The sequence below is a fragment of the Lontra canadensis genome, unplaced genomic scaffold, assembly GCF_010015895.1.
Source record: "Lontra canadensis isolate GAN:19392208 unplaced genomic scaffold, GSC_riverotter_1.0 scaffold117, whole genome shotgun sequence".
NCBI lineage: Eukaryota > Metazoa > Chordata > Mammalia > Carnivora > Mustelidae > Lontra > Lontra canadensis.
Window position 1 is genome coordinate 2,042,064 of NW_022631111.1, and position 24,725 is coordinate 2,066,788.

Genomic DNA, 24,725 nt, shown 5'->3' on the forward strand with positions numbered 1-24,725 from the left:
TCTGACTCCTGATTTCGGCTCCAGTCATGATCTCAGGGTCTGGAGATCAAGCCCATGTTGGGCTCTGCACTCAGCCCGGAGTCAGTTTGAGATTCTCCCTCTGTCCCTACCCCCTGCTCATATTCTCTTTCTCTTTATTTGAAAAAAAAAATTAATTTTAAAAAAGTGGGGAAAGAACCCTCGTACACTGTTGGGGGAATGCAAACTGGTGCAGCCGCTGTGGAAAATAGCACAGAGGCTCCTCGAAAAATACATCAGAACTACAATGTGATCCAGCCATCCTGCTTCTAGGTATATACCCAAGGAAATGAAATCAGGACCTCAAAGAGATCTCTGCACTCCCACGTCCACAGCAGCATCGTTTTCAGTCACCAAGGTGTGCAAACAGCCTATGTGTCCATCGAACAATGATGGGTAAGGAGGATCCCAGTGCAATATTACTCAGCCTTAAAGAACAAAATCCTGCCCCTGTGACAACACGGATAAACGTGGAGGACACCGCTAAATGAGCCAAGCCAGACGCAAAAAGATAAATGCCGCGTGATCTCGCTCCCATGTGGGATGTGAAAGATTCAAGCTCATCAGAGCAGAAAGTAGAATGGTCACCGGGAGGCTGGGGTCGGGGGGAGACGGGAAGATGTTGGCCAGAGGGTACGAAGTTGCGGTTAGGAAAGATGAATAAGCCTAAGATGTAATGCACGACATGATGAAAAGCAAAGTCAATTGATTTAAAGAGAAAACATTCAGGCAGGCAGTACAGGTGGTGTGCTGGGCTGGAGGGACCATGGCCAGGGCAGTCGGCTTGTACTGCGTGGTTCCTAGCTGCTTGCAAGGACCTGCTTTGCACTAGGGTGTGAGTGGAGGGTGTGAGTGGAGGGCCTCAGCTCCCACTTCCCACCAGGCTCCTGCTCTGAGTAGGGGGAAGGCCAGCACAGGTGGGGCAGGGATGGGAGGCGGGGAGGGTGTCCTGGCACTAGCCCTTCTGGGGCTCCTCTGGGGGCTCAGAACTTGGGTTGCTGTGTGCTCCTGGTGGGTTTAGATCTTGAGCCCCGGAGCTTGCTGCCTGAATTGGGGGTGAGGAGGTGTCCAATGAGATAAGGGATGGAGGAGCTTTGTAAATGGGGCTCCTGTTCACTGAGCCAGTAGGGAGGGGTCACTGCCTCCAGAAAGGCAGAGCTGGAATGCCTACAGATGAGCTGCTGTGTGGGCAAGCAGGGCTCAGCGCAGCATGAGGGGCAGCTTTCCACCATCGCTGATGGACACTGTCTGGCTGGAGGGCAGGGATGGAAGGCCAGGGATGTTCTGAGTGGAGAGACAAGACAATGTTGGCCCACAAATGCCATCTGGGGGAGCAGGAGGTGCCTGCCAAGTGCCTGTAGCCACAGAGGGCAGCACTGGAGCCTGAGCTGAAGCAGTGTCGTGGTGGAGATAGAGTGAGTTTTGGACACAAATCTCCCTTGAGCATGCCCCTTACCTCTATGGGCCTCAGTGTCCTCATCTGTAAAACGGGCATAGTAACATTTCCCCAGGATTTTGGTGTGGATTAAATGATTTGTGTGTGCAGGAGAATATTTTCTGATCTATTAATCTCCATTCCGCCCCCCCACTTTTTTTGTCCTTCCTCCTCAGCCTGTTGGCTCACATTCTCAGAAGTGGACAGAAAAACTTAGAATCTTCCTGGCTTGGGTTTCCAAAGGCTGTGGGGTGGGGGTGGTGAGTTGGTGGGGGTGGGGTGGGGACAAGAATTCTGGTATAAACAAAATGCTTGGGAAGAAACATAAAAGGAGCAAGACTTCCCTTGGACTGGGAAGATAAGGAGGGCATGCAATGAGCAGGACCTATAAGGTTCCAGAGAAAGACTTGAGTACCCTGCTGCCCCGCCAGCCCTGGATGGTGGGGTAGCCCAGAGGAGAAATGGCTGTAGGGACCTGTCTGGACCAGCAGGACCACGGACAGCCTCGCAGAGCCCACGCCTCCCAGAGGAGCCCAGAAGTCTGTTGGCCACCGCTCTGTGGAGCCAAGCTCAAGACCACTTGGGCTCCCCCAGATTCCACGGTGCCATGTGAATCTCTGAGGGTCCAGCCAAGTTGTGGGGAAGATCCAGAAAATACCAAGGCTTAGGTGATCCCCTGTCCTAGGAGAGTGGAGTCAGAATGAAAGTTCCAGAAAACGGAGAAAGTTGTTTTTGCCCACTGAAGTTGATAGACAAAGATTGGTCTCCTTTATACTTGTGAAGCCCCCAGCACTGGGCCAGGCCCCAAGCAAAGGCTCAGTGACCTCTGCTCCCTCTGTTCCATAGTCCTGCTGTCCTGCATCACCCCCTGTGCCATAGAGAGGTGGCCCCAGAGACAGGTCAGGCGATGGGGAGGGGGCTGGAATGCAGGTAAAGGTGATCCAAGAGGGCAGGACCGGGCCTGGGGCATCTCTCCATCCCCACCCAGCCCAGTGCCTGGCATACAGCCAGCCCTCTGCTAACTGCATGTCTGCCCTGTGTCCATCCAGAGGGGAGCATCTGTCCTTGACTTATTTATAAATGAGCTCAGATGACCTGACGATAACCTGGGACTATTCCCAGAGCTATGTGTCAGGCTGCAGTGCCATGGGGCCAGGGCCAAGCCAGGCCCCCCAGGGCCCTGCTGGGGTGAGCAGGGGGTCCTCCATCCCTCCAAACTCCCTGCACACCTCCCGCTGCTCACTGTGCCGGCTAATGGAGGTCACCAGGGAACCCAAGTTCCCCACGCCTTGCCCCTCTGGTCCTCCCCTAGCTTCTACTTCTGTGTTAACCCTCTCCTCCTACCTAGAGCTGCCATATCCATCTCCCAGGTGCCTCCTGCCCCCCGTCCTTGCTCACTGCCATTCACCTGTCTCCTCCCTGAGACCCCTCAGTGGTTCAGGGACTCCTGCAGTTGCCTGTTCCCTGGCCTCATCCTGTCTCCCTTTGCCTTTCTCAGCTACCCCGGCCATCCAAGGGGCAACCTGGTGAGGTTTTCTGGGCTTTGCTAATGAGCAAATCTATAGAAATCTATAGCATTAAGTCAAGAAAGGTATTGCCCTCCTGGTGGTGGCTGGACCACACAAGGAAGTGGTCAGGACAGAATCAGTGGGACTGAAGTCCCACGTGGCAAAGACATTTCAAAGCCCAGCACAGGGAAGAAGAGCTGAACAGTCAGGCGGGGGGGTTCTTTTTAAACCACGAAGCCATTTCAGGGGATAAAATGTGTTGGGAGTAGTGAGTTCCCCACCACTAAAAGTATGCAAGCAGAGAGGGGAACAGGATTAGCAGACTGGGAAATAAATACTTCAGACATTGCATGGAGGCTGCGGGAGATAAGAAGAAGGACCCTTTGAGCCCGAGGCTAAAGGCTGCTTTCCTTGAGGCAAGCTGTTGAGCACTATATGCTGAGCCCTTCCCCTCCCAGGCACTGGGCAACTGTACCCTGCCCCATAGAATCCCCCTCATCCACCCCGATAACTCTTCTTCACCTGGCCTGAAGCTCTTCATTTCATGCCACCTCTTACATTAATTAAAGATTAATTGACACTGGGATGCCTGGGTAGCTCAGTTGTTCAAGCATCTGCCTTCGGCTCAGGTCGTGATCCCAGGGTCTTGGGATCGAGCCCTGCATCGGGCTCCCTGCTCAGCAGGAAGCTTGCTTCTCCCTCTCCCCCTGCTTATGTTATCTCTCTCACTGTCAAATAAATAAATAAAATCTTTTTTTAAAAAAGATTAATTGACATCAACAGTCTTTTTTTTTTTTCTGATTTCTAATTCTTAAATCCCTTCTTGGGAGAGTGAGAATATCAGTCACTCACAACTCAGTCTGAGTTGCAAACTACAAAATCCTTAGGATTTAGAATCAAAAGATGGGGGCTGAGAGTCCTGTTTCAGTTCTGGGAGATCCTGAGTCTCTCGGTGCCTCTATTTTCCTCATCTGTGAAATGGGTTTAATAATGGTACTTACTATACAAGTTGGAAACTAAAAAAAAAAAAAAAGCCTGAAAAGTTACACAAGCCTAAGTTACTTGTTTCTGAAAAATGAGCCAAGATCTCTTGTGCCCAGGAAAGAAGCTGGGGGGTGGTGAGCTGTGGGCAAGGTGGGCGTGTCAGGCACTGGGGGTGGAGCCAGAGGGAATCCAGAAAAGGAGGAGCTGGGAATGTTTGCTAGAAAACATTGCATGACAGGGAGCCTGATGCAGGGCTCCATCCCAGGACCCTGTCCAATAAATAAAATCTTAAAAAAAAAAAAATTAAAACAAATTTTAGAAAACATTGTGTGAAAAGCCAGCATGTCTGAATACTGGTGTAGGCTACGACGTAAATGAACCTCGGAAACCTGCCCAGTGGAAGAGGGCAGATACAGAAGGTCACCTACTGTAAGATTCTGCTTAGAAATCCAGGGTCAGAGAACCCAGAGAGACAGAAAGCAGAATCGTGGTTGCCAGGGCAGGGGAGGGGGGCAAGGAGGAGTGATTACTTATTGGGTATGGGGTTTTCTTTTGGGGTGATAAAATGTTTTGGAACTGGAGGGGGGCTGGCTGCACAGGGCTGTGAATGTCCAGAATGACACTGAATTGTTCTCTCTACAATGGTCAAGTTACTATGTGAATTTCATCTCATTCACCCCTTCCCCCTCTCCCCCCAGCCCTCCTGCCAAAAAAATCAGCCTGTTCCCTGCTGCCCATGTTCTTCAGGACTGGGCAACCAGCTAGCAGAGTCAAGAAGAGAAAGGGCGTGTCATGTCCCCACTTGGAATGCAAGGATACTACGGCCCAGAGACTATTAGTGTATTGTTCGAAGTCACACAGCCCCTAAGAGACAGAGGAATGCACCTGTCTTTGTGATCGCGGAGCCCACACCTTTCCTGACACCGACTCTCTGGAACATTCTTCCCTACGGAGAGCCAAAGCCCTTCCACCAGGCAGCTCTGCGGGGGGGGGGGGGGCGGTAATCAGCTTCTGTAAACAGCAATAAATAGTCCGGTTGAGCAGTCCACACAGCTATTAGGGTGACCCTGAAACGTTCCCACAAAATGCTGGGAAGGCCTTGGCCACCTAACCCGGAATAGCTGAAGAGTTAATTTTTTATTTGTGATAAGTGTGCTGGGCTCGGTGACAGCTCCAAGAGTGGCATTTCCTGTGACTCGTCTGGGGATCAAACATTAACCTCCTCCCCTGGGGAGGACGGGACAGCTTAACCATTAACCCCGTGCCCCTAGCCAAGAGTCCCACTGGCCCCTCCTGCTTTAGGCGCCTGCTTTAGGCGCCCTTGTTAGGGCCGGAGGTCCTGGTGGCCCATAGGCCTGGGTGGTCCAGGGACCTGGGCAGTCTTGAGAGCAGGGCCCCAGGCCAGCCTGCAGGCGGCCTAACCCCAGCCCTCGGCTGGCCTGGTTCTGATGTGGACAACCGCTCCAACAGCTTGCCCCCTTTGCTGTTTCTCTTCTCCCTCCATCTGGGAGGGAGCTGTCCCCCCCACCTGGGCCACACATTCATTCCAAACTCCATGATGGATGCTCTGCTTTGTGTTTTCAAGCGCTCGGCAGAGCGCACCTGAAGACTTTTCCAGCCGGCTGGGTACTCGGACATCTGCCTCTAGGGCTTTTAGATTAGGCTTTCAAAGCAACAGATGCCCTTTCCTAAATGAAAATTGTGGAAGTCCAACGTGCCAGATCCAAGAGGCTGAGCCCTGTGTGGTGGCGGGAGGGGGAGAAGTAGGGAGGGTGTGGGAGGAGCCTGGCCTCCTTCTCACTCACCTGCCCAGGCCTTGCCAAACATTGTTAAATACTCCAAACCCTGCACAGCCCTCCTCCCATACTAACTCCCAAGCCTTCTCCAGAAGATGGGGTGGGCTCAGGGTCTTCCCCACGGCTTCCCATGGGGGTTAGAGGCAGAACCAGGGTGAGAGTCCCTCATGAGCTTTCTCAGACCTGGGTGCACAATCAGGACCACGTGGGAGCCTTAAGGAAAAAGGATGACCAGCCCGGACTCCAGATCAGTCAGCCCAGAACGTGGGCCTGGGCACACTCACAACCACCCCAAGCCCTGTGAAGGGGAGGTGGGCATCCATAGGGCGCCTGGCTAGCAGTTCATAGATAAAGGAGTCTCCCGGGGCATGGCTGAGCAAGCAGGCGGGCAGAGGGCCCAAGCAGAGCCTACCCTTCGGTGGCAGAGGTCGCTGCACCAGAGCTGTGGGCATTAAGGAAATCATTCCTAGAGAAGCCTAAGAAGCAGAATGCTTGGCAGTGAGGAAGAGGGAATGGTGTTGTAGCAGAGCGATCAGCATGTACAAAGGCCTGGAGGCACAGAGAATATGACATCTTCAGGAAACTGTAAACAGTGTGGTTGAGCCAAAGGGAAATGTTTGAGATAAAGGCATGGATGAGGGCCAAGCCAGGCGCTGGACTTCATCCTGGAACCACTGAAGAGCACGGGGACATTTCAAACACATCACATGCTCATTCTTCTAAAATAAGCATCCCTTACTTTTTAGTAAGAGCTGAAGTTTTCAGGGCTGAATGAAAGACCCATGGCCTGTCACTGGAATTTCAGGTATTCCTTGGGGGACAGGCAGGCAGAGGCCAGCTGCCAGCTCTGCAGCACCAAGGTCTGGCCTTGTGGGTACCTCATTTTGTCTGGTTCCAGACACCGTGTCTGGGGTAGCAGGAGGACTCAGGGAAGCAGGAGGCTCAGGCTCAATGGCGCCCCCCAGTGAGCACTGCAAGACCACAGTCTGCCTTCCTACGAGCAGCTTTAAAGCCAGCAGAGGAAGGAAATGCTTGACTGTGGGAGAAGGTTATCTGGTCCCTGCCCCTAGTGCAACAGATCAGCGAATGAGTTAAAGCACGTTGCAACATCCGACTGTTTGTCTCCATTGCCCAGCACTCCCCGATTTTCCTCCTGCCTTTGGCTGCTCCTGATAATGTGTGCTGGGGACCTTGAGGCCGGCGCCTGGCCACCTCTTCTCCCCTCTCACCCCCTCACCTTGTGTGACCTGTACAGAGGCATTCCCCAGCCCTGAGCTCTTCTCTGAAGTTGCAGCTCTGCATGGCTGACATTCACCTCCTGATCTTTGTCTCTCCTCCCCCCAGAATACCTGGCCTTCCTTGGCCCCATCTTCCTGATGCGCAGGTGGAACACTCAGGAGTCATCCTGGACACGCCCCCTCGCACCCTGCTCCCAAAGCTGTTCATCATCACGTCTTGCCTGGGTTACAATCCAGACCTGTCTTTCATGTGTCCACTCCTCTCCACCTCCACTTATCCTCAGAAGCAGACCTTGCTTGTATCTCCTTGGTCTTTATCTTTTCTGCACACCCCAACCTCATTTGCAAATTGTGAGCCCCTGAATCCTGTTGTCTGAAGGCTTTCTCCAGCCACTGGAGCCTACTTTCCCCCCAAGGACAGCAGGCTGGGAGGGCAGGGGAATCAATGCTCCCCGCCCCCAGAAGCAGCCCAGGTTCTGACTGATGGGGAATTGGTGGGTAAATATCCCAGCTCCTCTGTCCCCTCCGCCCCCCAGGCGTGTGTCCTGAGCTGGCTCCTAACGTGGCTCCACGGGACTACAAACAATAATGCAGCCCATCTGCCCCAGCGTGAATGGCCAGCTAGCACCATTCAACAGGCTTCTAATCGCTTGCCCTGTTTGGAAGGCATTACACCCCTTCTTTATCCTGTTCTCCCCCGTCCCCCTGTATCCAGTAGGGTGGCAAACGCTGCCAACTTGAGCCCCTTGGGAAAAGATGGAAAACCATCTTCACTTGAGCAGTGGTTACCGAGCATCTGTTAAAGTTCTAGCTGTCCTGAATGCAAAAATAGAGAACTAAACGAAAAGAATACCATTGCACATAGTGATAACGCCATGTTTAGGGGCCTCCTTCCCTTCTCTGCCTCAGCTCCCCACAGTCCTCCACTGATGGTTCTTGGGGTAGCTGCTGAATTAGCTGCTTGCATTTGAATCCTCCTCCCAGTTCCTGCTTCCAAGAGCCCAGATGACCATTATCTATTGCCCGGACCACTAGCTTTCCAGTGGGTGTCTCAGAATATCCCTCCGTCTTTCTACAACCCACCTTCCAGACTTCCCAGTACATCTCACCCTTTCTTCTGGTAACTCTTCTTCCTGCCAGAAACAGGTATTCTTCCCTCCCGCCTGGAGGTATGGCAGCCTTTTTATGACCATGAGGCAAACAGCACACACTAAGCAGAAAGACAGAAGGAATCTGAGATCTGGTGACACCCTGGAACTTTGCACCAGTTCTGAGTTTCTGTAACGTGGACAAAAAAAAAACCAACAACAACAAAAAAAAAAACAAAACCAACTCCTATTTGATGAAGCTAGCCTAGCAAGCTTCTGCTACATGTGGAAAAATACATCCCTCGGTGATTAAAGAGGAGTCTGAGGTCCTTTTTTCTCACCATTGTATCCTTTGTCCTCATCATTCCCACCTCATAACAGTAAGTGCTATATTTCGTGAATGAACGTTTGTAATTTCACATCAACTTCATAAAAAACATTTGGAAATGGAGGCCCAGAGACGTTAAGTAGCTTGTTCAAGGTCACACAGTCTGTCTAATTTATTTACTTATTTTTATTTTATTTTGAGACAGAGCGAGCAGGGTGGAGGAGGGGAGGTGCAGAGGGAGAGGAAGAGAGAATGTTAAACAGATCCTCTGCTGAGCATGGAGCCCTTACATAGCTCAATGAGAGACTTGATCTCACAGCCCTGAGATCATGACCTGAGCCAAAATCAAGTCAGATGCTTAAGTGATTGAGTCACCCAGGCACCCCCAGTCTGCCTGGGCCCCTCTCCTCTCTCCCCTCCTCTTCCTCTTTCTTTTTAAACATTGAGGTAAAATTCGCATAACAAAGATGGAGGCTGCCTTCCCTTCGAGCTCACAGCACATTCCACAGTCATTGCCACCAGTAATCAGGTGCCCTGTGAAGGTGACATGGGAAAGGCAGAGAGAGGAGAAGGAAGCTGAGGCAGAGGAGGTGAGAGGAGGGAAAAAGTATTGTGTAGCAGGCAGAGCTGCTGGGGCACAGCCTAGTTCTAGAGAGTGTCTGTGTCACCTGGTGCTGGACAGGGGAAGGAGTCCCCAACCCGGCCATGAGGCACCGTGAGAAGCTGGATGACCAGGACGCCTGGGTGGCTCAGTTGTTGAGCCTCTGCCTTCGGCTCAGGTCGTGATGCCAGGGTCCTGGGATCAAGCCCCACGGTGGGTTCCCTGCTCAGCAGGAAGCCTGTTTCTCCCTCTCCCACTCACCCTGCTTGTGTTCCCTCTCCCAATAATGAATAAAAATTAAAAAAAAAAAAAAGGAAACTGGATAACCAACAGATCAAGAATTTCAAGAACAAAGGCCATGACATGGAAGGAAGACTTTTGCAAAAAGTTATGTATGGCCTATACCCCAGTAAACTGCATAAACTAGATGAAATTGGTAAGTTCCTATAAACACACAACCTACTGAGACAAGCAGGAATGGCTAGAAAATCTGAGCAGACCTCTAGCCAGTAAAGAGATTGAGTCAGTCATAAAAAATTTCCATTTCCCAACAAAGAAAAGTCCAGATGGCTTTTCTGATGAATTCTGCCAAACATTTAGAGAAGAATGAATACCAATCCTCCTCAAACACTCCCAAAAAGGAGAAAAAAGAGAACAATTTCAAAATCATTCTAGGAGGCTCTCATTATCTTATTACCAAAGTCAGACAAAGACACGATAAGAAAACTACAGACCAATATTCCTGATGAACAATAATGCAAAAATCTTAAACAAAATACCAGGAAATTGAAATTGAACAGCATAATCCATTAAAAGGACTATACACTATGACCGAATGAAATCTATTCCTGCAAGGCGAGGATGGCTCAACATATGAAAGTCAGTCAGTGTAATACACGACATTCAGAACAGAGAACAAAAACCATATGATCATTTCAACTGACATAGAAAACGCATGTGACAAGGTTCAGTACATTTCATGATAAAAACACCTAACAAACTAGGAATAGAAGGAAACTACCTCAACATAATAAAAGCCATATGTGAAAAGCCCACAGTGACTATTATACTCTTTGGTGAAAGACAGAAAGCTTTTCATGTAAGATGAAGAACAAGGCAAGGATGGCTGCTATCATCATGGGTGTACAGAGTAGTCCTGGAAGTCCTAGTCATAGCAATTAGACAAAAAAAGGAAATAAAAGGCATCCAAATCCAAAGGAAGACGTAAAATGATCTCTGTTCACAGACAACATACTCTTATATGTAGAAAATCCTAAATATTCAAAAAAAAAAAAAAAAAACAAAACCTGTTGAGCTAACAAATGGTCTCAGCAAAGTTGCAGGATAGACACAAAGTCAACACACAAAAATTAGTTGTATTCCTATACACTAATGAGGAACAACCTGAAAAGGAAATTAAGAAATGAATCAAGGAGTGCCTGGGTAGCTTGGTGGTTGGGCATCTGCCTTTGGCTCGGGTCATGATCTTGGGGTTCTGGTATCAAGCCCCATGTCTGGCTCTCTGCTCAACAGGGAGCCTGCTTCTCCCTCTCCCTCTACCACTCTCCCTGTTTGTGTGCTCCCTCTTGCTCTCCAATAAATAAGTTAAATTTTAAAAAAAGAAAAGAGAAATGAATCAATTTACAATAGCATAGGAAAACAAAACACTCAGGGATAGACCCAATCAATGAAGTTAAAGACTTGCATGCTAAAAATGAAAAAATGTTGCTAAAAGAAATTAAAGACACAAATAAAAAGAAAGACGTGTTGTGTTCATAGATCAGATGACTTAATATTGTTAAGATGTTGATATTATGCAAAGCAACCTATAGATTCAATGCAACCCTTATCAAAATCCCAATAGCATTATTTGCAGAAATGGAAAAATCCTTCCCAAAATTCATATGGAATCTCAAGAAACCTGGAAATAGCCAAATCAATCTTGAAGGAACAAAGTAGGAAGTCTCATGCTTTCTGATTTCAAACTTACTACAAAACTACAGTAACCAAAACAAACAGTGTGGCGCTGACAGAAAGGCATATAGACCAACGGAAAAGAATAGAGAACTCAGAAATAAACCCTCATATATATGGTTAAATGATTTTTGACAACAGTGTCACAATCATTCAACGGAAAAAAGGTTTTCAACCTGTGGTATTGAAAAAACTGGATATCCACATATGAAAGAATGAAGATGGACACCATAAACAAAAAGGAACTCAAAATGGACCGAGGACCTAAATGTAAGAGCTAAAATTATAAAAATCTTAGGATAAAATATATGGGAAGAGCTTTGTGAGATTCAATTTAGCAATGATTTATTGGATATGACATCAAAAGCACAGAAAACAAAAGTAAAAAATAGATGAATTGCACTTTATCAAACTCAAAAACTTCTGTTCATCAAAGGAAACAATTAACAGAATGAAAAGGCAACCTATATAAGAGGAGAGATTATTTACAAATCATAGAGGTGAAAAGGGGGTAAGATCCAGAATATACAAAGAACTCCTAAATTCAACAGCAAAAATTGTAAACACCGCTATTTTTAAATGGGCAAAAGACTTCAATAGACATTTCTCCAAAGAAGACGTACAAATGACCGACAGGTACATGAAAAGATGCTCAACATCACGCATTATCAGTGAAATGTGATCAAAACCACAATGAGTTATCACCTAACACTCATTTGGATGACTACTATAAAAAACAAACAAACAAACAAACAAACAACAAAATAGCAACTGTTGGTGAAGATGTGGAGAAATTAGAACTCATGTGCTGGTGAGAATGTGAAATAGGAAAATCACTATGGAAAAAAGCAGTATGCCAGACCCTGAAAAAATAAAAAATTAAGAATAGAATTACCATATAATCCTGCAACTGCCCAGGGTTTGGGAAGAGAGAGAGGGATGAATAGGTAGCACACAGAGGATTTCTAGGGCACAGAAACTACTCTGTCCAATACTATAATGGTGGACACACGTCATTATACATTTGTCAAAACCTACAGACTGCACACCAAGAGCAAATCCTAATGTAAACCATGACTTTGGGTGGTAATGTTGATCAATGTAGGTTCATCAATTATAACTAGTGTATCACTCTGTTAAAGGACGTTCGTGGGGGAAGTCATGTTTGGGTAGGGAGGAGAGAGTATATGGGAACTCTACACTTTCTGCTCCATTTTGCAGCAAATTGTTCTAAAAATAAAGTCTATTTAAAAATTCAAATAACATACAATTAGCCATTATCCATTCTAAAGTGTACGATTCAGTGGAATTTGGTACAGAGTATCATCAACCCTCACCTCCATCTGAATCTAAGATATTTTCACCACACCAAAAGGGAACAGCTACGAATTACTCTCCATTCTCTCTCCCCTTGCCCCCTGGGGGCTACCCATCTAATTTCTGTCTGTATAGATTTGCCTGTTCTGGATATCTCATATAAATGGAATCATGCCATTCATGGCCTTTTGTAACTAGCTTTCATCACTCAACATGTTTTCAAGATTCATACATGTTGTAGCATGTATCAGTACTTCATTTATTTTTAAGACTGAGTAATGTTCCATTGTGTGTATAGACTACATTTCCTTACCCATTCATCAGCTGATGGACACTTGGGTTGTTTCTGCCTCTTGGCTATTGAGACTAGTGGCACTGTGAATACGTGTGTACAAGTCTTTGTTTGAATACCTGTAATGGATTCTTTTCTTAATGTTACATGCCTCCTTATCCTTAGATGGGGGGGGAGTTAAAAAGCAGCATAAAAATAAAATTAACATTTAAATATCAAATTAATGTTATTTTTAAATGATTAATAATAATGTTTAAATGAATAATATTTAAGAATTAAACAGTACCTAACACACTTTATCATTTCATCATTATAATCCCAAAGTAGATATTATCACCTCCATTATGTAGATCAAGAACCCGAGTCTCAGCAGGTTAAATAACTTGTCCGTGGTTACACAGCCAGTGAGTGGAAGCCAACATTGGACCCCAGGTTTTTCTGACCCCTTGCTGACTCTGTGACTACCTCACTCATCAAACTGGCAGAGGAGGTGAGAGAATGGATAAGAGGTACACTGCCTTAAAAACACAGACTATATCCACAAACCCCGAGGAACAGTGAGTGGTGATGATCTGGCTTTTTGGGTATGTGTCAACTGCTCATTGGGATCATTCCAGGCCCTCTCCAACCCATCAGGTGATTATCTGAATGAATACAGCTGGTCTAGCTCCCTCCATCCCCAACCAGCCCAGTCTCCCTTACCCTAGCGGGATTAGTGGGACTAGTCCAAGCATGGACTATGTGGGTCACATACCTGGGCCTGGCTGCTCTGTGCCCAGGTCTCCTGGATTCTCTTCAGAGAGTTCCTGTAGGCACTGGTCCTGTTCCTCTTGCAGCACCCGCATCACATCACACAATCCAGGGAGGGCACCCACCTGCAAGTCCAAAACCCAGATTGCTCATCACGGCCCCTAACTACTGTGTACCACAAAAAGACTTTCTGTGCATGAGAATGGGGCCAAACAGTGGGGATTCAAAATGAGGAAAACAAAATCCATGCCAGGAAGGAGCTCCTCACAGTGAGGTGGAGGCAGCCACTCCTCGAAGAGAATTCAGACCAGGGCTGGGACAGCCAGGACACTCAAACACAATGCAGCTTGTCCACTGAAAATCTTGCTCTTAGGTTTCCCAAGAGTCCTGAGCCCAGTGAGTTACTTGCTTTCTGGGCATCTTACCATTATTAGTCTGTAAGACTTCATTTGTTCCAACAGTGTTTATTTCTCAGGTTTGGCAAGTTTGGTTTTGGTTTGAAGGTCTTTGAAAGCTATGCTTGTCTATGTCCCAGTTCCCTAGAAGAGCATCTATGGCCACCCCAGGCAGACAGCGATGGACAGAGGAGTTGGACAGGAAGGGTTAGCACACAGTCCTGGCTTCCCAGCTCTTCCTAGAGTAGATTTCCAGAACATGGCTCGCTTCTTTTATTCATGCCTAACACTTGATAAATATGTGAGTGATTGGGTAAATGAATGAATGAATGAACAAAAGAACAAGTGAAAAGATCAATGAATTAGACTCCTACTTTACTTTCTACAGAGTATGGAATTTTAATATTAGAGTCTTTTCACACACATTATTACCTTATTTAATCCTCAAAATAACTCTGTAAAGAGACCCAGGAAAGGCAACTGAAACCCATTGTGGTTAGGGCATGTGACCAAAGGCTGACACCCAGGGTTCCTGATTTCAGAGACCAGCCTTCCAAGAAGTCAAAGGCCAGCTTTTATATGCTCCTGTCGACCTTGCACCAGTGCTTTGCAGGTGGAAATGTCAACATAATGGAGCAGGGAGAGAAGTCCCTGGGGACAAGGCCATGCTCTAAAATGGCACAAATCAACAAAAGATCTGGCCAAAGAAGGGCAGCTAAGGTAGCACTGTCTTCCAATGATTCCAAAGACAAACATAAATTATCTGATTATCTCTTATTTTGGGTCTTCCACACTCTTCACTAATGCAGTCAGAAAGTATCTATCTGCAGGGTGCCTGGGTGGCTCAGTAGGGTAAGCATCTAACTTTTTATTTTGGCTCAGTTCATGATCTCAGGGTCATGAGATGGAGCCCTGTGTCAGACTCCGTGCTGAGCTTGGAATCTGCATGAGATTCTCACCCCCTCTGCCCGACCCCCTACCCCCTCTTGGCACTCTCTCTCGGGAAAAAAAAATATATATCTATCAGCTGTCAGCAAATGCTCTACTCCAGCTACTCCCTGATACCAAGCGACTGGGTCTGTAATGCCCATGAAACACACACATCACATCCCCTGGCCCAGAGCCTGTGATCATCTGCAACAAAGCTACCATAGGAACACCTGTGCCCACCCAGCATTAAAATCATACTGTGCTCATTCCTTCCCCAGTCATCTCCCCTACATTTCCATCTCACACCTGACAACATAACAAATGACTTCATAGCATTGTTTTGATGACTCTTATATTTAGGGAAGTGGCTTCCCTAAGAAAACAGTCATTGTTAGGAGAACCAGCAGGAAGCCCCATATACTCATGCTCTTGTCCCCTTGTGGGGCTCTGCCCAGTCCTTGCTGAAGCTCATCATCACCAGCAGCCTCTGGCTTTTTGGCAGAGGCAGTAGAAGAGTTTCAGTGGAAAAATCCACCTACAGGTTTCCAGGCTGCCTTTAGTTCACCAAGGATCTCAAGTAGGCACACATTCTGTTCAGTGCCACTTTGAAACTAACATTACCCTTAAAAATGTGAGTGACTGCTGGAGGTAGTGTGAGCAGGTACAATCTTTTAAATGTCATCATGTATTAAGTGTCACAAAAATGTTCATACCCTTTGGCCAACTGACTTCACTTCTAGGAATTCACCCCTTATGGGAAAAGCTTTATATAGAAAGATTCTATTGCAGCTTTACATTTAGTAGAAACAAAGAGATAAACTTCAGCTTTCAGGAAGATGTAGTACATGTACCTTTTTTCTATTACTCCCGTTAAGTACAACAAGAAATCCTGGACATCATATACAAAACAAGCATAAAAAGATTCTGGAAGGTGGAAAGAAGGCAAAGTGGCTAAAGACCTCCTGACTCAAGGAAGTGATGAGTTCCCTAAAGTTTCTTTTCTCTTTGTATAACCCATTACTAAAGCTGAATAAGTTAGCAATAAGAAAATGCAGCCAGAGGCAGACCAAACCCCCCTCCCCCCCGTAAAAGCCTGCTCTCTCAAGCCAAGGACCAGGAAGGAGGGAAGGTAGCAAGACAGAAAACATATAGACAACAACTGCCCCACAACAGCCAAACACCACAGAAAAAACTGTGGTCAGCTGGGGAGCCAGGACTCCTGCCTTCCCTGGGCTGTGAAACCGGTCCCCAACCTCCCTGCCAAGGTGGTGGCACAGATGGCCAAGCAGGGAGCTGAAAATTCATCCCTGCTGTGCGCTAGCAAAGGTCCCCCCAGCCCATGATGTTAGTAGAAACTGAACTTCCACCCTAATCCAGAAGTAATGAGGTGCTCCTCCCATTCCCCAGTGGGGTGCTGTCTCAGGTGCTGAACGAAAAGAATGGTCAACCCAGAATCCTATACTCAGTAAAAGATATCTTCAGAAATGAAAGGGAAATCGAGACATTTTTTTTAATTTAAAAGATTTTATTTGTTGGACAGAGATAAACATAGCAAGAGAGGGAACAAAAGCAGGAGGAGTGGGAGAGGGAGAAGCAGGCTTCCCACTGAGCAGGGAGCCCGATGCAGGACTTGATCCCAGGACTCCGAGATCATGACCTGAGCAGAAGGCAGCCGCTTAAGGACTGAGCCTCCCAGGGTCCCAAATCAAGACATTCTTAAAGGATAAGAAAAACTAAAATAATTCATTGCAGCACCCTACCCTCAAAGAATGGCTAAAAGAAGTTTTTCTAAATACAGAGGGGGGCCTAGTGGGCACTCACAATTTTCACCACCAGCAATGGTGATAAGACTCCATCCACTGCTGTGTTATAAGATCATGTGGGAAGCTGATACTCCCACCCCTCACTCAGCAGTAAGGGAAGATCCTCTCTTCCTTGCCAGTGTCCAGTAAGGCAGAATGGGGCAGCTGGAAGTCTACTTACACCTGTCAGAAATGGGGCAGCACCCACCCCCTTCCCCCATTGGGAAAAGCCAACTAAGGCAGGTTTAAATAAGATGCAATCTAACAGCAATACAAAATGTCCTGCTTTCAGTCAAAGATCACTCATCATATTAAGAACCAGGAAAATGTCAAACTGAATGAAAAGGGGTGATCCACTGATGCCAACACTGAAAAGACAGGGATCTGAAACAATGTGAAAAAGACTGTAAAGCAGCCAACATAAAAATGCTTCAGTGAGCCATTAGAAGTATACTTGAAACAAATGTAGAGATATAAACCTCAGCCAAAAGAGAAAGTCTCAGCAAAGAAGTAGAAGATATCAAAAAATAAAATGTAAATATTACAACTGAAAAAGACAATAACTGAGGTAAAAAGCTCAGTAGAAGGGCTCAGCAGAATGGTGGTGGCATTGGGGGGGACATACAGAGGAAAGAGTCACTGAGGTAGAAGACAGGGCAGTACAAATCTCTCAATCTGAACAACACGGAGAATAAACCAAAAATAAAAATGAACAAGTTTCAAGGCACCTGGCTGGCTTAGTTGGCAGAGCATATGACTTTTGATCTTAGGGTTGTGAGTTCAAGCCCCATGTTGGAGCTTCAGTAAAAAGTAAAATTTAAAAAAAAATTGAATAATCCAGAAAGAAAGAAAATAAACAGATTTTCAGGGTTATCCAGGACAGCAGAAGCACAATCCCATAAAAGGAAAAATGGATAAATTGGACTTCATTAAAAATTAAAAACACTTCCGTTTCATGAAATACCATATTAAGAAGATGAAAGGACGAGTTACAGACTGGGAGAAAATATTTGCAGATGCATATTCAAGAAAGGACAGGTATCTAGAATTTATAAAAACATTCAAAACTCAACCGTAAACAAACAAAAAATCTAGTTAGACATAAGTAAAAGACATGAAATGAAGAGACATTTCACAGACAACATACAAATGGTAAATAAGCACATGAAATGGTTTTCAAAATTATTAGCTATTAAGTGAACGCAAGTTGAAACCACAATGTGTTATCACTATAAGTCTATCATAATAGCTTAAATTTTAAAAATAGTAACAACAGATGTTGGTGAGGTTGTAGAGAAATTAGATCATGCATACATTGCTGATCGGAATGTAAAATGATATAACCACTCTGGAAAACAGGTCGGCAGTATTTTTACAAAAGCTAAATATGCAACCTTTATATGACCCAGCCATTGCACTCCTAGGCCTTTATCCAGGAAAATGAAAACTTATATTCATGCAAAAATCTGTACATGAATATTTATTTATAGCAGCTTTATTCATAACAGCCCCAGACTGAAACAATCCAGATGTCTTCCAGTGTGAATAATTGAACAAATGATGGTGAAACCGTAGTATGAAACTCCACTCAGCAATAAAAAGGAACAAACTATTGATACATGGGCCAACCTAGGTGAATCTCCAAGGAAGTACGCTGAATGAAAAAAGTCAGTCCTGGGGCACCTGGGGGGCTCAGTGGGTTGGGCCTCTTCCTTCAGCTCAGGTCATGGTCTTGGGGTCCTGTGATCGAACCCCGCATCGAGCTCTCTGCTCAGCAGGGAGCCTGCTTCCCCCTCTCTCTCTGCCTGCCTCTCTGCCTACTTGTGATCTGTGTCAGATAAATAAAATCTTAAAAAAAAAAAAAAAGGAAAAAAAAGCCAATCCCAAAAGGTTACCTACCATACTGTATGATTCTGTCTATGTAACTCTTGAAATGATGAAGTTATATAAACAGCAGATTAGCGGTTATCAAAATTAAGGAATGGGTAGGAGTGGGAGGGAAGTGGCTGTGACTGTAAGAAGGCACTGTGAAAGATCCCTGGGGTCATAGAAATGTTCTGTATCTTGACTGTATCAGTGTCAGTGTTGGGGTTTTAATACCGTACTACCTATAGTTTTGTAAGATTTTATCACTGGGAGAAATTGACAAAAGGCTATGAAGGGGGGAGTTTTTCTTATTATTTCTTATGGTCTATGAGTATCTCAAAATTAAAAGTATAAATCTTGAAAAGCGACAATCTAAATACCCAAGGGAACACTCAACTAACATTCAACATGATATATAACACTATAATCTTTTTTTTTAAAGATTTTATTTATTTGGGAGAGAGAGAGAGAGTGAGCAAGAGAGAGAGAGAGCAAAGCCAGGGAGAGAGGCAGAGGGAGATGCAGACTCCCCGCTGAGCAGAGGGCCCAATGCAGGGCTCAATCCCAGGACCCTGACATCATGTCTTGAGCTGAAGGCAGACGCTTAGCCAACTGAGCCACTCAGGCACCCATATAATACTATAATCTTGAAATTACATTCAATGTGATAGTTTCAGCCATGATAATTCAGAAGACTATTCAGCAGTATAGACTATTGATGTTGACACCAAGATATTAAATGAGAAGAGCATGACACAAAGTTGTATACATAGTATGATTGTAAGGATGTACGATGTACCATATTTTCAGAGGAAACCTTGAAGAGAATACATGAAAGTATTATGAAAATTACAGAAAATTTTTAAAACAATATGTAAATATAGAGAAAGGTAGACACTTCATTCCATGTCTCCATTCCCATTCCTACCTCCAGCTATAACCTCTCTGGCAGAGACGGCTCTTTGTCTCCTTAATAATTATTCTTCCCTTCCTCCACTGCAATCAGAATTTAACTGGGCATATGGTTGCCCATCTGGAGACTGGAGTTTCCAATTTCCCTGCAACTAATGCGTGCCCACATGACTAGGTTCTAGCAATGGATTAGAGCAAAAGATACATGTACAAATGCTATCTTTTGCCTTTAAAAGGAAAGGAACACGCTTCCCTCTTTCATGTGTGGATACGGTGATAAGCCATATTCAATCATGGGGAGGAGGGCAACACTTCAGGCTTGACTCCCCTGCCAGATTCAGAGGACAAATTCCATCCTGGACTGCACTGGTGAACTTCTACATGCCACAGCATCCTTTTGGTATTAATATAGACAACACAACTCATAACAGACTTTGGAGATTTACTGCCAAGGACAAGGAAAGAGGCATTATCCTAATTAGAATCATTGGTCTCAATTCCCTATGGGAGTTTATACGTATGACCTCATGGCGGATGGAGTATACTTCCTCGTGTGGGCTTGGCCATGTGACTGGCACTGGGATGCTAGGTAGATGTGATATGAAGAGAAGCTTGAAATATGTTTGCACAGATATGCTTGCTCTCTTGCCTTTCTGCCACCTGGGGTACCCTGCTGGTCTTGGAAGAATGAATAATACACATGCAGCAGACTTGAACCTAACCCTGGGGGCTGGAGCCAAGCCAGCTGGATCAATCAAACCTTAGCTCCCTTGCAAACAAAGAGGGAAATAAACACCTATTGCTCTATACTACTGAGATGTTTATGATTGTTATGCAGCATAGCTGACTGACACAGGGTAGGAAACAGATTCTAGGGCAGCATTTAGGGAGTGAAGTGTGCCATTTAGGGAGTGAAGTTCCCCCCAAGAGGTGGCGATTTGCACTGTGGGATTCAAGAAAGAGTCACTGCTGCAGAGAGGACTCTTGAAAAAATGGAGGAAGGTTAGAAATGAGAGGGCTGGGAATATCTCTCCAAGAAAAGTTCAGCTTCCTTGGTGTTTTCCCCTTGGACTACAGAAAAAATAATAATCAGAGGACAGTTAAACTTTTTCTTCTTACCCTACGTTTCCTTTTTCTAAATCAGTGTAGAATATACATAACATAAAATTTAGTGCTTTAGCTGCGTTTAAGTGTACAGTTCAGTGGCATTAAATACATTGACAACGTTGTGCAACCATCATCACTATTTCCCAAACTTTTTCAACATTGCACCAGGAGCTCTGTACCCATTAAGCAAGAACTACCCATTTCCCTCCTTCCATGATGACCTCTGGTCTACTTTCTGACTCTACAAATTTGCTTATTGAAGGTATTTCATGTAAGTGGAATCGTGGTATGTGTTCCATGTCTGGTTAACTTCCCTTACTGTGTTTTCAAGATTCATCCATGTTGTAGCATCTATCAGAATAGCATTCCTTTGTCAGGCTGAATAATATTCAATTGGGTGTATACACCACGTCTTGTTCTTCCATTCCTCTGCTGATGGACACTCGCGTCTCTTCCACCTCTTGTCTATTGTAAATAATGCCGCCATGAACATGGGTGTGCAAATATCTGAGTCCCTGCTTTTGATTCTTATGGGTGGATAACCAGAGACAGAGCTGCTTGCTCATGTGGTAATTCTATGTTTACTTTTTTAGGAACCACTTAAGGGTTTTCCACAACAGCTGCACCATTTTACTGCACCATTCCCACTAGCAATACACAGGGGTTTCGTTTTCTCCACATCTTCATCAACCCTTGTTATTCTTTTGTTTTACTTTATATTTTTAAAAAGACTTTATTTATTTATTTATTTATTTATTTAATGAGAGAGAGGAGGAGCAGAAGGACAGGAAGAGGGAAGGGAAAGAATCTGAAACAGACTCCACGCTGATTGCAGAGCCCAACATGGAGCTCGGTCTCACGACCTTGAGATCATGACCTGAACTGAAATCAAGAGTCAGAGATTTAACCAGCCCCGCTACCCAGGTACCCCTGTTTTACTTCATATGTTTTTAAAGTAGGTTCTACACTCAATGTGGGGCTCGAACTCAGGACCCTGAAATCAAGAGTCACACGTTCTACTGACTGAGCCAAACAGGAGCCCCTATTTTTATATTTTGTTTTAGTAACAGCCATCCTGGTGGGTGTGAAGTGACTCATTCCACATTTCTTTTACCCCGATCCTTCCATTAAAATGTAATAAACCAAAATAATTCTGTGTTGTAGTGGCATGCCAGCAGCAGCATTCTACTGAAAGGACTGAGCCCATGGCTCCAGACGGTGAACTGCAGTTAAGAAAAGGGGCCCTCGGGGAACCTGTGGATGGCTCAGTCAGTTAAGCGGCTGCCTTCGGCTCCAATCATGATCCCAGGATCCTGGGAGCGAGCCCCACATCGGGCTCCTTGCTCAGCAGGAAGCCTGCTTCTCTCTCTGCCTCTGCCTGCCACTCTGCATGCTTGTGCTCTCTCTCTTTCTGACAAATAAATAAAATCTTTTAAAAAGAAAAAAAAAGAAGAGAAAAGAAGCCCTTGGGGTTGCTGGGAGAGGCTGGGAGGACTGTGTTCAATGGAGCAACCACCCAGTAGAGGCACTGGAGGGAGAATAAATGGAAAACAAGCCCCCTTATGATCTAAATTAACCTAGAGAAGGGAAGGAGAAGCTACATGTGTATTTATATGTATATTTCTATATGATTATTAAACATAATTTTACTTAAAATTCACAGGAGAGGGGCACCTGGGTGGCTCAGTCATTTAAGTGTCCAACTCTTTGTTTTGGCTCAGGTCATGATCTCAGGGTCCTGAGATGGAGCCCAAAGTCGGGCTCCGAGCTCTTCATGGAGTCTGCTTGGCATTCTCTCTCCCTCTTTCTCTGCCTTTCCCCTCTGTGGTCTCGCTGTCCCTTTCTAAAATAAAGAAACAAAATTTTTATAAATAAATAGATAGATAAATAAATAAATAGAATTCAGGGAGAAACAAATGAAGATGAAAGAACTGCTAACATTGTCCTTAAAACAAGAGCTACTAGTCCTCAAAAGATACCTTTAAACAGTTAAAAAGTTCAAATTTGTGTATATGTGTTTTTTCTATCTTTTACTTGTACTAGAACCAAGGAATTTGTCATGAAAAATAGCAGTTTCCTTCCCTAAGCTTTACCTACTTTCCAGAGGCAACCATTTTCAACTCTTTAGCGGTTCATTTGGTTTTTATCTCCATATTGTTTTTAAGATTTTCTTAAAGTAATCTCTGCACCCAGCGTGGGGCTCAAACTCATGACCCCAAGATCAAGAGTCACATGCTTCTCTGACTGAGCCAGCCAGGCACCCTCCATATTTTAAAATTATATTCTTACACTGCTACTTCTTGGTCTGTTCATCAGAGACACTATTTAAAACTCTCTGTTATGGAAGACAAAGATTTAGATGTTTTTAAATCTTCCTACATACATAGGACATTCATTCTGTCTCCCATATATTTAGTTTTTAATTTATATTTATATATGTATATTTAATTTGAATTTTAATATTTGATTTAATTTTTAGTTAAATAAATGGTCTATATTTATAATGTCTTGTTTTGACTGTGATATATCGTTCACTGCTAAGTCTAGCCATGTAAAATGATTATGTCTCTTCTCGTACATTTTGTTTTTCCTGAGGTCAATAATTACTTTGTTTTTTTCATTTGATTAGTGTTCTCTCTACATATGGCTAATTTTTCTAAGTGCTCTGACTGCTTCAAGAGACATCTATCAACAGTTTTATTTGTTTTACCTCTAGGGACCTCTCTGCCGGCCCTGGTTCCTCTCGCTCCAATCTGGGCCTGATGCCTGGCTGTGGTTTGGGGTACCCTCTCCTCCACTCTTTTTTTTTTTTTTTTTTAAGATTTTACTTATTTATTTGACCCAGAGAGAGAAAGAGATCACAAGTAGGCAGAGGGGCAGGCAGAGAGAGAGGGGGAAAGCAGGCTCCCTGCTGAGCAGAGAGCCCCATGCGGGGCTCCATCCCAGGATCCTGAGACCATGACCTGAGCCGAAGGCAGAGGCTTAACCCACTGAGCCACCCAGGCACCCCTCCCCACTTTTCTAACTAGTCTTCACTTTCATAGATTTCACGTCTTTTTCCTTGCTTCGCTTCCTTGTTTTGCAGAAGCACAGTCTCTAGTTACTTCCTACAAAAGCATGTGTGGGAGATAAAGTTTGAAATCTCGGCAGGAATGAACAAGCTTTTATTAATCTGATAATTAATCAAATTTGGCAGAGAATTCTGGGTTGAAAAGAAATTTCCTTCCACGTTTTGAAGGCATTTCTCCTTCTCTCTTCCAATATCGGTAAGAAATCCAATTGGGCTTCAAAGCCTTTTGTACGTGACTTCTGTTTTCTCTGTAGAAATACTCAGGACTTTTCTTTTTAGTTGCTTTTAAATTCCTTGCGGAAATGCTTCTTTTTTTATTCATTGGTTAGATACTCAGGGGACATTTCTATTTGAAGATTTGTGTTCTTCATGTCTGGGAATTTTTTAAATGTTATTGATTTATTTTGTTAGTTCCTCCCTTCATCGTCTCTATTCCATCTTCCTAGAATTCATATTATTTGAATAGTGGACAACCCAGATTGACCATCTAATCTTTTCACCTTTCTCTACTCTCCTACCCTTGTATCAGATGCTCTTTTTCGGAGGTACCTCCTTAACATCACCTGTTGAGTTTCCTAATAAATGTTTTGTCATCATACACTTAATTTCTACACAGCTTTTCTTATTCTCTGGTGATTCCTTTTCTCTAACACCCTCTTTCCCACATTCTTTATTCTTAGATCTGGCATCCTTTTTTTTTTTTTAATTAAAGTTAGATTTATTTATTTTTTTTAAGAGAGAGAGAGCACGAACAACGGGAGGGAGAAAGAGAAAGGGAGACAGACTCGGGCAAACTCCCTACTGAGCGTGGAGACTGATGCGGGGCTGAATCCCAGGACCCCAAGATCGTGACTTGAGCTGAAGTCAAGAGTCAGACACTTAACCGCCAGAGCCACCCCGGTGCCCCTACATCTGGCATCCTTTTTAAAGGATTGTATTTCAGGACATTAACTGTAACCATGTGACCTTTTTCTCCTCTCTGCATGGTGGATATTTCCTCTTTTCCTTCTGTTTGCTTTCACATTGGAGGACTTTCTCAGTGCCATATGTATATATGTATATACACATAGATACACACACACACCCACACATATTATCGTATGTGATATATATGTATATAATATATATAACATATATGTGTGCATGTATATGATTGAAGTATGGTTGACACTCACCACTACATTAGTTTCAGGTGCACAACATAAGGATTCCACAAATCTATTCATTAATGCTGAGCTCTCCTCCAGTGTGGCTACCATCACAGTCCCTTTGGCTATGGTGCCTGTGCTGTGCTCAATGCCATAGTTAAGACTG

At 44.8% G+C, this 24,725-nt stretch overlaps 1 protein-coding gene across 2 annotated transcripts in view; it reads right to left on the reverse strand.

Moving 5' to 3' along the window:
• Window positions 1-24,725, reverse strand: part of SCTR (secretin receptor) — a 72,631-nt gene that overhangs the window by 37,894 nt on the left and 10,012 nt on the right. For both annotated transcript variants that reach the window (XM_032840881.1, XM_032840880.1), the window contains exon 2: window positions 13,334-13,454. In XM_032840881.1, the coding sequence (XP_032696772.1) occupies window positions 13,334-13,454 (121 nt within the window). The remainder of the gene's footprint in view (window positions 1-13,333; window positions 13,455-24,725) is intronic.